Source organism: Loxodonta africana, chromosome 11 (assembly GCF_030014295.1).
Source record: "Loxodonta africana isolate mLoxAfr1 chromosome 11, mLoxAfr1.hap2, whole genome shotgun sequence".
Lineage (NCBI taxonomy): Eukaryota > Metazoa > Chordata > Mammalia > Proboscidea > Elephantidae > Loxodonta > Loxodonta africana.
This window is the reverse complement of record NC_087352.1, coordinates 89327655-89343006: the sequence shown is the minus strand read 5'-3', so window position 1 is coordinate 89343006 and position 15352 is coordinate 89327655. Positions and strand designations below refer to the sequence as shown.

The 15352-nt window shown below is 35.8% G+C and overlaps 1 protein-coding gene across 3 annotated transcripts in view; it reads right to left on the bottom strand.

Annotated features, from left to right (window-relative positions):
* Nucleotides 1-536: 536 nt before the first annotated feature.
* ROCK1 (Rho associated coiled-coil containing protein kinase 1) overlaps nt 537-15352 on the bottom strand; it is a 183590-nt gene continuing 168774 nt past the window's right edge. For all 3 annotated transcript variants that reach the window (XM_010586825.3, XM_023543947.2, XM_064294665.1), the window contains 4 exons: nt 7762-7840; nt 7340-7601; nt 6269-6476; nt 537-2100 (listed from right to left, as the gene is read on the bottom strand). In XM_010586825.3, coding sequence (XP_010585127.2) covers nt 2097-2100; nt 6269-6476; nt 7340-7601; nt 7762-7840 — 553 coding nt within the window. In that variant the 3' untranslated portion in view covers nt 537-2096. The remainder of the gene's footprint in view (nt 2101-6268; nt 6477-7339; nt 7602-7761; nt 7841-15352) is intronic.

The following is a 15352-nucleotide window of genomic DNA, read 5'->3' as shown; positions in this document are numbered from 1 at the left end:
ATGTTCATGTCAGTTTCTCCTGCGCCTGAAGTCCTATAGAGGTTATGCGGAGCGACTCAGGTAGGTGCTGAGCATACAGTGGGTTTGCATCACAACTGAGAAATCCCAAGTTTAGGGAACCCAAATCTTTTGTAATCAGCTCAAGCAAACCTGCCCAACTTTTGCCCTGGAGACAGACAATATCTTTATTATACTGGACAGTAAACACATCTGCCTTCCTCTTAAGGTAGGCGCTGTATCTTCCCAGGCTGTTCACTATACAAACATCCTTGAAATGATAGTCGGGATCAAAGGCTCTCAGAGCCTCTGCTCACGAGATGTGCAGAAACGCAAGAGACTCACCTAGTATTGTGTCCCAACAGACATTAGCCAACTTTTCATTTCAACTATAGCCACACTTCCTTTAGAGCCTAAACTAGGCTTTATCTTTTAAAAATCCAGTTATGAAATCTAATAAAACATTTGTATACACTCAGAGGCTAATTTGGAGCATGGTTTCTATTCATTTCAGTCATGAGAAAACACCATAGCAGCCATTATTAAAGGTATCCATCCATAAATTACTTTTATTTCTCATTAAATGAGCACAGAGTCATTAGCATATTAATAACAGATATGTTTATTCTTACATATCCATCAGTGCGGCTTCCAATACCACTTGAAACATGCATATCGTCCTAGAGACGAATCAGTTTTCCAGTGCTTCTTATTTGATACACATTACTGCAAAGCCATTATAAATTACTGAGGAGGTATTTGGTTAAAAAAATAAACAATAAATCATACTGCCCATTATGAATCGACTCTTGTTACTAGACAAGAGTTTAACAGTATTTATCTGGTAATTCCTATGTTAACTGGAAAACATCACAGATGTATTGCCATAATTTTCTTTTATACTGGTGCAACCTTCTACATTTTTTGCAGTTTTATAAAGTCATTCACTGCTGTAGCAGGTAGTTTGATGCAAAGATTGTACTCAATTTAGGAAGGTCCAACAAACCCCTAAATATTTTAAATTAAACCAATTATCAATGAAAAACCCACTGACACATATTTTTTTTTGAAAATATGTTTTCTGAAATTTCTGTACTTAGTCATGGCAGTAAAATAATTCTCTCAAATTAAGGCACTAAAAGGGCAATGCAACTGCCATTGAAAGTGTTCTAAGAATAATTTACATTTCAAACAGTGCATACATTTCTTATATGTTTGTTAACTTAATGTCTTTATCACTTAAAACCACAAAGAAATACATTATACAATTATAGAAATGATGTACCCCACAAAATGCTTTTAAACTTGGTTCTTTTGTACAGTTAGTTTCTAATGTCTCTAGTAGTAAAATAACTCAATATGGCTTGGCAAAAATGCATAATTTTTTTTTTTTTGCCTTTTTTTCTCCCATTTCCCAATCTACAAACTTGCTGAAACACATACAATATTTTGTAAAGCATAATGTAAATAAAATATTTAATTTCTCCATCAAGTCCACCATGGGCAATCACCAGTAAGGCTTTTAAGTTCTACAGTGAGGGCACTGAAGTTCAAGTGATGTCACTGCTTTTTAAAAATAGTTTTGTATAGTCTTGCAAGAGCACAAAAACTTAAAGTCATTTAAAAAAACATCAACAACAACAAAAAACTTCAGTTTGTCTCATTTTGAGATATTTTCTTTACTCCTTCCATGAGCTGATCTTGACAGTGATGGCCATTCCACTTGAAAGTTAAGTCTCTTCCTCTCACTCATATGAGGAAAAACGTGTTCTATCATGATTGACAGGCATTTTCTTAGAAATTCAAAAAGGCAGCACCTTTAAAAATATATATATATATATATCTAGCTAAGCTTTTTCCCCAATTGTACTTGCATTAAATAGTAATAATTAATCTAATCTACCTGTAGGCAAACCCGCAATAAAAAAAAAACCCTCAGTGTGCTTTTGTGCCAAAGCGAAGACAGAGTAACAGCACTCTTAACCCTGAAGCCTGTGATATTTGTGTCAACGGAACAGCCTGTTTGCTCTGCATGATTAAAGAAGCCTGGTTTATCAGGTAGCATCCCACAAGATTCCACAAGGCACTAGGACACACGGTTAACTGTTGGGGGAAAGAAAAAGAGAAAAATAAAATTTAAGAAATGTACCCAGTTTAAAATTTACAAGAAATAAAAATTGAAGGTAATAAATATTATCTTTATATATAATAATTAACTAATTGCCCCAAATTTGGAAAATAGGGAAAAAGAAAATACATAAACAGTTTTCAAATGCATTTTTATATAGTTATCTTACTTTAAATAATTTCAGATCTGGTTTTTATCCTACAGATCTTAAACATTTTTTCCATATTGCAACTTAAACCTTCATAAATATAATGGCTACATAATATTCTATAAAGTGAGAATATTATAATTTACTTCACCTTTTCTCAATTACTGGATATTAAGATTGCTCCAAATGTTTTTGCTACTACAAGTAACACTAAAGTGGACATCTTTCTGGTACTTTTAAAGTTGGCTTACAAACAAATGCCATTCCAGTCCACCAATGGCCACGTCATTGGATGATGTTTTAACCATGTACAGGTAGTATCTGACTTATGATGGGGCTCCATTCTGATGACTCTGCTGTAATTGTTTCTGACGTTACGCTGAATACCTCATTTTTTTTTAAGTTTTCATTATTATTGCTTTTTATTATCAGTATCTTTATAAATCCAATCTATATTTGTCTATGGGGGTTGGAAACATTAGATATAAATTTATGGATATGATGACACCAGCAAATTACATGCTGCAACATCGTACGCAGTACACATTACAAACAGTACGATGTGCCAAAAAAAAGGACGGTCATAAGTGTGGTTCGTCGTAACTCGAGTGTGTTATAAATAGGGGACTACCTTAAGGGAATACCTTAATTCCTTAACATGGAATGGGAATATACCTCCTTCTTCCAGTTCATAATAAACTTTTTTAAATTTATTTTTAAATTTTATTTTGTTATTGCTGTTGAGAATATCCACAGCAAAACATACACTAATTCAACAGTTTCTACATGTATGATTCAGCGACACTGATTACATTCTTTGAGTTGTACAACCATTCACATCCTCCTTTTCTGAGTTGTTCTTCCTCCCTTAACATAAACTCACTGCCCCCTCAGGTTCCTACCTAATCTTTCAAGTTGCTGTTGTCAATTTCATTCCATATAGATAGTTCTTAAAAGAGCATAATGCTCAAGGCAGACATTTTTTACTAGTTAAGCAAAACTATCGTTTGGTTTTAAGAAGACTTCAGGGGATATTTTTGGTTTAAGGTTTAAAGATTATCTCAGGGCAACAGTTTCAGGGTTCATCGAGCCTCCATGGCTCTATTAAGTCTGCATTTCATGAGGATCTGAAATTCTGTTCCTGTAGTTTCCCTGTTTTGACCAGGATTCTTCTACAGACTGTTTGATCAAGATGTTCTATAATGGTAGCTGGGCACCAGCAGTTCTTCTGGTCTCATGGCAAAGGAGAGAGTTGTTCAAAAAGGCCATAGTAATTTTTACTGCTGTTGGTTAACCATAATACTTCATAAAATTTAGAAGAAAAATGCCTTATTTAGAAAAGTTGAAAGGGAACACAAGAGGGAAAAGATTAAACTCTTTTCCAAGTCAAATAAGATGTCAAAATCATTTTTTTTGTTTAATGTGCTTTCTTGTCAAAATCTCTTAAGTATTTTTTATAAAAGCATTTTAAGTTTTGCTCAGCTACAAAGCTAAACAGTAACATTTTTTCAGTCAGTTTCTAAGTAGATACAGAGGTGAAAAGAGTGAATAGATACGGATTAAAGTGATAAGCAATTTTTCTTAATGTACAAAATTGAGACTGTGTTGAAGTTTCAGAAAATTAATAATGAGGGGAGGAGGGAAGACATATAAAGGACATGAACTATAATAGGAAAATGACCGATGCTATATAGACTATTTTTTTATGGAGATTGTTAACTCATTCCAAAGATAGAAAAACCTGAAAAAATAAGGTCAGACAGCAGCATATATGTAGTGTGATGGATTACTTTTATGTGGCCTTTCTAGCCATGGTCTTGTAACCCCCATCCAAGTGATTGGGCGGGACTGTGTGATAGGGTAGTTGTGGCCCACCAAAGGGCTGGTCAGTTTTGCTATCCTACTGGGTTTGAAATGAGCCACCCCAGAGGCAGGAAAGACAGGATTCTCACCACAACAAAGGAAGAAGAGCCAACATGTCCTTTGGACCCAGGATCCCTGCCCTGAGAAGCTCTTGGAACCAGGAGACAGAGATAACTGTAACACTAAAGGCAGTCAGAAGTGACAGCAGAGATCCGACAGCAGAGGCCCGGCAGCAGGATGTGGTGGGCTGAGTGCCTTTGGGCAGAGGCCTAGGACCATGGAGAGGCATGCCTTAGAGCATGGCTGGGGAGAGGCTGTCCTGAGGGAAGAACTGTATCCTTGAGTGTTTGTGAGCCTGAGTTGTAACCTGTTACCTCCCTAATAAACTTCATAATTGTGAGTATGGTCTGTGAGTTCTGTGTGGCCATTGCAATAAATTATCGAACCCAGCAGTGAAGTAGAGAGTGCTGTGGAAGGGACGGTTGATGTCAGATCTGGTAAAGACGGTGGAGAGAAGAGGCATGTCTGACCCCCACCTCATAGGAATTAGCCTTGGACTGTTGATCTTGATTCTCCTTCCCCTTTGTGAAGTTAGCAGAGGTCAGGCGTCACCTCCATGCTCTATTTTCACAATATATTATACATAGATTTAATACTCTTTTTAAAAAATCTTGGAGAAAAATGTATAACACTTTAAACAACATAAATTACTCATAAAGCAGCAAAAACTAAATATTTTTTGTAAAACTATTTGGTATCTATTTAGGATGGATGGTTAAGAGACTTTACGAATACGGAATGTCCTCTGATTGAAATACTGCTCAGTTTTAGTACACTCTATAGAGATTGTGAGCATGGCAAAGGACTGGGCAGTGGTTCGTCCCATAGTACACAGGGTTGCTATGAGTCGGAACTGACTCAACAGCACCTAATGACAACAACAACAACATAGAGATCAGGAACTTAAACAGATGGTCAATTCTAGAGGAGAAACACAAATCAGGCCGTAAAGCAAGCAAGGTTATAAAGTAGAGCGAATGGTCTGGCTATGATAGGAAATCAGAATAAAGTAACATGATGGAATTAGCGCTTAAGGAAGATTTGTCTAGCATTAAAATGTAGGGGCAGGGGGCACTTATATAGGATTCCACAGAAATAAGTCAGGAGTGAGGTGATAATATACTTGCAGTGTGGCAGCTGGAAAATACAGAAGAAGGAATGGATATGAATCATGTCAAAGACTTAGACTTGGTTACTGACAAGAGGGAGTGAAGAAAAAAGATGAGTTAAAGACAGCTGGGAGCCTGCTTGGAAGAAGTGGGTAATATTAGCAGAGAGGCAAATTAGCTGTAGGTCTCAGCTTCTAGATTGAAATGGCACTCTTAATCTAAAGATTATACTCCGGGGGGAACTGGTATTTGATATGGGAGGAAAAAACACAGGTTTTGAATTGGGCAAAAATGGGTTCCAATCCTGACTACACCACTAATTAACTGTGTGGCCTTGTGCAAGTTACTTAATTTCTCTGAGCCTCATTTATTCAGGTGAATATACAACAACCTCTCTCCAAGATAGGGTTTAATTATGTCCTAAAACTGTTTATCAAAGCATATAAGATATTTAGAAAAATATCCATCAAAAAGAGTTAAATTAAAAAAAAAAGAACTATGCCAGCTTGCTGTTGTTAGGTGCCATTGAGTCAGTTCTGACCCATAGTGACCCTATGTACAACAGAACAAAACACTGCCCAGTCCTGAGACATCCTCACAATTGTTGTTATGCTTGAGCCCAATGCCAACATAGTTAACAATAAAGAAAAGATGAACAAAGTTTTATATGAATCTACTTACATTTAAAAAGATATAAACCACACGGTTAAAACATTAAGCCCTAAACATCTGCTATGGATACCAACCTGTGACAATAAAATTTGACAGGGGATCTAAAACAAGTAGCATATTTATAAATATTATTTAATTTTTAACAGGAATCAATTAACCAGTTTATAGAGTCATTTCAAATCTAAGACCTAGCTACAAATGATGGTAAAAAGAAAAATTAGATTTCTGCTTTTAATAAATGTTATCCAATAACTTTCACATTATTAAAAATATTAATATTTCAATCCTTACCTAGTTTTTCCAGATGTATTTTTGACCACTTTCCTGAAAGACTGGTTTGCAGTAGATCTTGTAGAAAGGGTTCGAGGGGATGCGCGAACAAAACCGGAGGGTGGATTTTTGGGGATCTTCTTTACTAAATGAGTTACCCATTTCTTTTGTTCATCCTGAGAACATGCTAACAGCAGCATATCTCTTGCTGATGTTACATCATAACTTACTATATGTTAAGATTTAAAAAAAAAAGCACAATTAAAGCCATATAATATTAAAAAAAAAGTTAATTAAATGATAATTTTTCAAGTTTTTAAAAGATTTACTATGCTTAAATTAGCTTGGACAATATCCCTTTCTCCTCAATGTAATTAAGGCTGAAAAATTTAAAAGCAACATCAGTCATAAGCTAATAAGAAAAATAAAGTAAAATCAGAAATATTAAAAAAAAAATGCAGAAGTGAAGCAAGTGAATGTAGTCACAGAACACGAATTTCTTATCTTAAGATGGCTATACCCTGACTTATATCCCTCAAGCCAACTCTGGTAAACTAGATGCTATTTTATAATGTCAATGACACGGTGTGCTGGTCCAGACAAAAGACAAGAAAAGAAACGGGAGGTAAAAACTCAAGGCGGGGGGTAGAGTGGAACTCACCTGTTAACTCCTCTAATTTAGAATGATTTCTTTGTGGCATGAGTTTACAAAGGGGTGATATTCTTAAATATATTATGTTCAAAGCTAAATCTGTAGCTGTGGAATGATAGGTGCTTTTTGCTCTCCTAAGGTCAAAATAAAGAGCCCTGGTGGCACAACGGTTAAGCACTCAGCTACTAACCAAAAGGATGGTGGTTCAAATCCACCCAGTGCTCTGGCAATCTGCTTCCGTAAAAGATTACAGCCAAGAATGCCTTATGGAATCGGAATGGACGCCATGGCACTCAGCAACAACAGTGTCAACAAAATATTACTTTTTATAACCTCTTTGCAACTTGGTATAGCAACTGCTACACTTGAAGAATTTATTTCACTGGGATTTAAAACTAAATTTGTTAAAGTTGTAAAAACAATTTTTTAACATGCCTTACCTTTACAGGGAGAAATCAAGTCCTCTTTCTTATCTAAATGGTCTCTGTGGCACTTAACATGGCATCTTCGACATTCTAGGGCAGGGGGTGGCTTGAAAACATGCCAGAGAGGTTTGGCACAGGCCTCACAGTTGGCTGGGAAGTGGTAGAGTGTCGGAATGAACTCATGGCCTTTGTGATTTTGAAAATTAGTTTTTTCAGCTTGTTGTACTGGTTCCATCTCTACTTCTTTTCTACATTCACCTTCGTTTGCATATAATATCTATATTCAGAGGTGGTAGAAGAAAAAGATTAAAAAAGATCTTAATCTATACATACAAGTTTCAAATATATAAAAGCCTGCTATATTTTACATTTACTTAACAAAATTCATTTACTACTTAGGTGAAAGATCTTTTAAAATTATAATGTCAGATTTTTACCTGGAATATTTTAGGAATTTCTTCAGTTTCAGCTCTATACACATCCCCTTGGGTTACAGGTCGAACATGAAACAGTTTACTAAAATAAAAATAAACACGACATAGGCCATTATAAAAATTCACTGACAGCAAAAGACAAGAACAGACATTTCACTGAATAGGACATAGAGATGGCAATAAGCACATGAAGATATTCAGCATCATTAGTCATTAAGGAAATACATAATTCAAACCACAATGAGATATCACTATATACCTGTCAGAATGGCTAAAACCAAAAAATAGTGATAACATCAAATGTTGGCAAAGACGTAGAAGCTGGATCACTTATACACTGCTGGTGGGCATGTAAAATTGTATTGCCGCTTTGGAAAAGAGTATGGCAGTTTCTTACAAAACTAAACATGTACATTCCATATAACTCAGCAAACTCTACTGTTGGGCTTTATTTAAAAAAATGAAAAATTATGCCTACACACAAATCTGTATATGAATTCCATACCAACTTCATTAATAATAAACAAAAACTGAAAAAACCCAAATGAATGGTTAAACAAACTGTGGCACGTTCATACTTCGGAATACTACTCGGCAATGAAAAGGAACAAACCGTAACTTGGATGTTATGTCAAGGGAGTTATGCTGAGTGAAAAACGCCAACCTCAAAAGGTCACATACTATATGATTTTATTTATATAAGTCTTCAAATAACAAAGTTATAAGGATGGAGACAGATTAGTGGCTGCTGGAGATTAGGGAGGGATGGAGAAAGAGAGCTGCCTGTGACTGTAAATAGGATCCTGTGGTGGAACTGTTCTCCGTTTTCACTGTGGTGGTAGTCATATGAATCTATACACGTGATAAAGTCACATAAACACGTACAAGTGGATGTGTGTGCACATGCACACACATAAATAAGTACATGTTAAACTGGTGAAATCTAAATAAGGTTGGTGTACTGTATCTATACCAATATTGTATCACAATTTTCCAAGATGTTTCCACTGGGGGAAACTAGGTAAAGGTATGTGGGGGATTTCTATGTATTCTTTCTTTCTTTTTTTTTTACAAGTCTTATTTTTTTCTATTGTGTTTAGGTCTAAGTTTACAGAGTGAATTAGTCTCTTTTACTATTTCTTACAATTGCATGTTACTCTACAATTATCTCAACATAAAGTTAAAACTTATTTACATAAAAATCAACCAACTTCTCATTTATTGACTACTACATCCAACAACCGTGGAATACAGATACTTTTAAAGTATACACTAAACATTCACCAAGAAAAACCATATTTGGGCCATAGACTTTAAATGCCCCAAATATTTGGAAATTAAGTAACATACTATTAAATCACGCATAAGTCAAAGAAAAAGATCACAAGGGAAATTAGAAAACATTTTGAACTGAGTGGTAATAAAAACACAATATACATATCAGCATTTACTGACGCAGCTAAGGCAGTGTCTCAAAGGAAACATATAGCTTTAAATACTTCTACCTTAAAAAGGAGATGCAAAATTAACGATCTAAGCTTCTATCTTAAGGAGCTGAAAAAACAGCAAATTAAACCCAAAACAGGTAGATAAAAATAAATAATAAAAAAAAGAACTCAATGAAATGGAAAATAGACCTACAATAGAAAAAAATAACAAAGTCAAAAGTTGGTTTTTTGAAAACATTAATAAAGCCGATAAGCCTGCAGTAAGACTGATAGAAAAAGGGAGAAAACACAAATTACTGATATCAGAAATACTAAGAGCATCACTACAGATTCTAAAAGACTTAAGCTATCTAATACAGTAGCCACAAGCCACATGGGGCTATTTAAACTAAAATGGAACAACATTAAAAATTTAGTTCCTCAGCTGCACTAGCTATACTTCAAGCAGCCACTGGACAGTGCAGATATGAAACACTTCCATCATGGAAAATTCTGTAGAATACCGCTACTATACGAATTAAGAGTAACAAGTAGGATACAATTTATACCGATAAAATTGATGATGTAAATGAAATGGACAAATTCCTTGAAAATACAATTATCAAGACCATCACAAGACGAAAAAGAAATAATCTATACAGTCCCATACCTATTAAAGAATTTGATTTTGTAATCATAAAACCTCTCAACAAGGAAAACTCCACACCCAGATGGCTTTATCACTGAATTCTGTCAATCCCTTATAGAAGAAATACTACTAATCCTATACAAACTCATTCAGAAAATAGAGGAGGAAAGAACACTTGCCAACTCATTTTCTGATGCCACCATAATCATGACACCAAAACAGGTAGATACTATGAGAAAGGAAAATTACCAACCCATACCCTCAAGAACAAAAATCTGATACTGAAACATTAGCAAATTGAATCTAATAATGTATAAATACATTATAATCGAGTGGGACTTATTTTAGCAATGAAATATTGGTTTAACATAAAAAATATCATAACAGAATAAAGGCTGAAAAACTATGTAATCTCAATAGATGCACAAACGCATATGACAAAATTCAACACCCAGTTATGATTATGGAAAAAAAAGAAAACACTCTCAGTAAAGTAGAAAAAAGCGGGGGGGGGGTATATATAATCTGATAAGGGCATGTATACGAAACCTAAAGCTAACATCATACTTAATGGTGAAACATTACATCCTTCCCCTTAAGACTGGAAATAATGCAAGAGGTCTGCTCTCAATCACATCTATTAATATTGCACTGGAAATTCTAGTCAGCTCAAGAAGGGAAGAAAAAGAAATATATGCCATACATATTGGAAAGAAAGAAGTAAAACTATCATTTGGAGATGGCATGGTTGTATATATAGAAAAACTGTAGAATTAAAAAAAATAAACCTTATAAAACTAGTAAATGAGTAGCAAGATTAAAGGATTCAAGGTCAAAACCGGTATTCTTGCTTTTCAAAAGTTCACTTTATGTCACTTTGCTTTTACGAAAGACCTACCTGTTTTCACTAACCAAAAGAAACCTGAAGAGGATTTTCACTTTTAGGAAAAAAGGCAAAAAGCGGAAATAGCGTTCAGCATTTGTTTTGCAGCAAGCCATTAAACAGGCAGTGTGTACCCCGCGCAGCGAAAGTGGTGTCACCGAGCTCCTTCCTGGGTAACTACACTCAGCATCAAGCCACCATAGCTTTGAACTGTGTCTGTGAGCATCTGTGGTTTGTCTCAATTTATTTTGTGCATCCGTTAGCAAGATGCGTCCTAAGGTATCAGAAAAGCCTAAGAGAGCTTGTAAGGGTTTTATGTGCTTCTTGTTATGATTTGGTAGGTTATTTTTTGGGTCTAGGAATGTTCAAAATTTTTTCCCACATAAATTAATGTAATTGCTTGTTTATGCCATTTCAGCTTACAAAAGGTTTCAGAGGAACGCTCTACTTTCGGAAAGCAGCAGACACCCGTACATAAACAATGCTGGAACAATACAATTGTGTGGGAAAATTTTTAAAAAAGGACCTTAATTCCTACCTCTCACCAAACACAAAAACTAATTTGACATCAATCATAACCTAAATGTAAAATCTTGAACAATATAGCTTCTAGAAGAAAACATAGGGGAACGACACCTTCATAAACTCTGGGCAAGCAAAAATTTTTTGACCAGGGTACAGGCACTAACCATTTTTAAACACCAATAAACTGGACTCCATCAAAAGACACCATTAAAAATATCTGCTGAGCCTCAAAGAATCTCCCACAAAATATTTGTAAATTACCATAGTGTTTTTAACATATGTCCACAAATTTGTTGATACTTCTACTTCCATGAGATGAAGCTTAATTTCCTTCCCCTTGGTGAGGGCTGGAATTAGTTACTTGCTTCTAATGAACAAGTATCCAAAGGAAAAAAACATAACTTTACAGTACAGAAACTGGACAGAAACCACGTGGATAGGTCACCAAGATTAATTATCATCAGTGATAAATCATTTTGATATCACGTCCTCCCTGATATGATGCAATGAGAAGGACTCCTCACTTCTGTGATAGTCTTCCTTAAAACTCATACCTCCAATTTAATCATGAGAAAACATAAGGCAAACTCAAACTGAAAAACATTCTACAAAGTATCTGACCATACTCTTCAAAACTGTCAAAGTCATGAAAGACCAGGTAAATACCTAGGAGTGCATCTACCTGTGAGAAATGAAAACATTAAGTCCACAAAAAAGAATGTCCTAGCAGCCTTATTTATACTAGCCCAACAGGAAACAACCCAATGTCCATCAACAGAACGGATAAATTCATTCAACGGAGCATCACTCAGCAATACAAAGAAGAGAACAGCTGGTATGTACCACATGGATGGATCTCAAAAACAGTATACTTGAGTTAAAGAAACCAGGTGCGTTTACATGGAGTGCGAGAATAGGCAAAACCAATCTCGGTGATATAAGGAGCCTTGGGGAGGCAAGCGGTAAAGCACTAGGCTGCTAACCTAAAGGCTGGTGGTTTAAGCCCACCCAGCAGCTCCGTGGGTGAAAGGCCTAGAGATCTGGTTCCATACAGATTACAGCCAAGAAGACCATACGTGGCAGTTCTACTTTGTCACATGGAGTCATCATGACTCAAAATCGACTCAATGGCACTTAAAAATAATAATCTCAGTGACAGAATTCAGATCAGTGCCCTTTTTTTTTTTTTTGAGGGGGGCAGAGGGGAGGATTGGGCACAAGTAAATTGTGTAGAGTGATAAAAATGTTCATCTTATACTGAATGGTTACATTGATGTCAAACTGTCAAGTCATTGGACCAAACACTTAAGATCTATGCTTTTTATCAATGAAAACTACATCTCAATAAAAAAGTATATTGAAAAAAAAAAACACAAAACCTCATTAGTCTAAAAATTAGTGAACTTAGTTATTGTTGTTAGGTGTCATCGAGTTGGTTCCGACTCGTAGTTACCCTACGTACAATAGAATGAAACACTGCCTAGTCCTGCGCCAGCCTCACAATCATTGTTATGCTTGATCCCACTGTTGCACCCACAGTGTCAATCCATCTCCTTGAGGGTCTTCCTCTTTTTCACTGATCCTTTACTTTATCAAGCGTGATGTCCTTTTCCAGGGAATGATCCCTCCTGATAACATGTCCAAAGTACGTGAGATGAAGTCTTGCCATCCTTGCTTCTAAGGAGCACTCTGGCTGTACTTCTTCCAAGACAGATTTGTTCATTCTTCTGGCAGTCCGTGGTATATTCAGTATTCTTCACCAACACCATAATTCATAGGCGTTAATTCTTCAGTCTTCGTTATTCAGTTATCTGTTTGATCTAATATACTCCAGCACTTTTTTTTCTTAATTGTGCTTTAGGTGAAGGTTTACAGCTCAAGTTAATTTCTCATACAAAAATTTATACACATATTGTTATGTAACCCTAGTTGCAATCCCTATAATGTGACAGTATACTCCTCCTTTCCACCCCGGGTTTCCCATGTCCAACCAACCAGCTCCTGTCCCTTTCTGCCTTCTCATCCTGCCTCCGGACAGGAGCTTCCCATTGAGTCTCGTGTATCATGTATCTACTTGAACTAAGAAACACACTCTTCACGGGTATTATTTTATGTTTTATACTCCAGTCTAATCTTTGTCTGAAGAGTTGGCTGCGGGAATGGTTTTAGTTCTGAGTTAGCAGAGAGTCTAGGGGCCATGTCTTCTCAGGTTCCTCTACTCTCAGTCAGACCATTAAGTCTGGTCTTTTTATGAATCTAGCACTTTTTTTTACAGTGGTAAAAATATATGAAACATGTCATTGGCGAATTCAATTTTTACACGTATAATTCAGTGATATCAATTGCATTCATTATGTTGTGCAACCATCACCACTATCCTTTTCCAAATTATTCCACCACTGTTAAGAGAAACTCAGTGGCCCCCTGAGCAATGACTCCCCCTCTACGTCAGGTAACTACTAATAAACTTTGGTTTCTACATGTGCCTATTTCATGTAAGTGGGATCATGCAATATTTATCCTTTTGTGACTGACTTATTTCACTCAGTATAACAAGGTTCATAGGTTGTTGCATGTATTAGGACTTCATTTCTCTTTATGGCTGAGTAATATTCCATTGCGTAACACATTTTGTTTATCTATTCATCTCTTGATGGACATTTGCATCCACCTTTTGGCTATTGTGAAAAGTGCTGCAATGAACACTGGTGTACAAGTTTCTGTTTGCATTCCTGCTGTTAATTCTTTTGGATATATACCTAGGATTGGGGTTGCTGAGTCATATTGTAATTCTGTATTTCCTGGGTGGTGCAAACAGTTACCAAGTTCTGCTGCTAACCAAAAGGATGAAGGTTGGAATCCACCCAGAGGTGCCTTGAAAGAAAGGACTGGCTCTTTATTTCCCCCAAATCAGCCACTGAAGACCTATGCAGCACAGTTCTGCTCTGCCACACATAAGGTCGCCATGACTTGGAATGGAGTAGTTGGCAACTGGTTTTGGAAGCAGTATAGCACTGTGGTTTTGATTTGCATCTCCCTAAAGACTAATGACACTGAGCATCTTTTTTATGTGCTTGTGCCCATTTGTATGTCCTCTTTTGTGAAATATCTATTCACGTTCTTTGTGCATTTTTTGACTGGGTTGTTTGTCTTTTTGTTTTTCAGTTGTAGGAGTTCTTTATATATTCTGGATAGTAAACTCTTATCAGATATATGGTTCTCAAAAATTTTCTCCCAATCTGAAGGTTGTCTCTTCATTTTGTTGAAAAGTCCTTTGATGCACAAAAGGTTGTAATTTTAGTGTAGTCCAATTTATCTGTCTTGCTGCTCATGCTTTTGGTGTCATATCTAAGAATTCATTGTTAAAAAGTAGGTCCTGAAGCATTATCCCTGTTTAAGTGATGTCTAAGAATTTTATAGTTTTCAATCTCACACTTAGGCCCTTTATCAATTTTGGATTAATTCTCATATATATGGTGTGAGTTATGAATCCAGCTTCTCTCTTTTGCATGGGAAATCCAGCTGTCTCAGCATCATTTATTGAAGAGATTCTTCTTTCCCCATTGTCAAAAATTAATCGACCATAGATGTGTGGGTTTATTTCTGGACTCTGAATTCCATTCTATTGGTCTAGATGTCTATCGTTATACCAGTACCAGACTGTTCTGTTCTGTAGTGTTATCGTATGTTTGTTTTGAAATATAAATTTGAGAATTGGCTTTCCCATTTCTGGCATTTTGATGGAGAATGCACTGAATTTATTAGACTGCCTTGGGTAATACTGACATCTTAACAATATTAAATCTTCCAACTCACGAACAAGGAATGTCTTTCCATTTATTTAGGTCTTCTTTAATTTTTTTAGTAATGTTTTACAGTTTTCAGTGTATAAGTCTGTTACTTTCCTGGTTAAATTTATTCCTAGGTATTAATTTAGATGATGCCTAGTACTTTTAAAGACCTAAAAAAGTAAATCAAAGTTATCTAACAGTTGAGAGATAACATCTTTCATATTTGAGTTTATGTATTATTCCACTTGGTTAGTCATTTAACTTTTCACAACTTTTTTTTTTTTAATCTGTAAATATCAGTACTCTCAAGCCGCTGCTC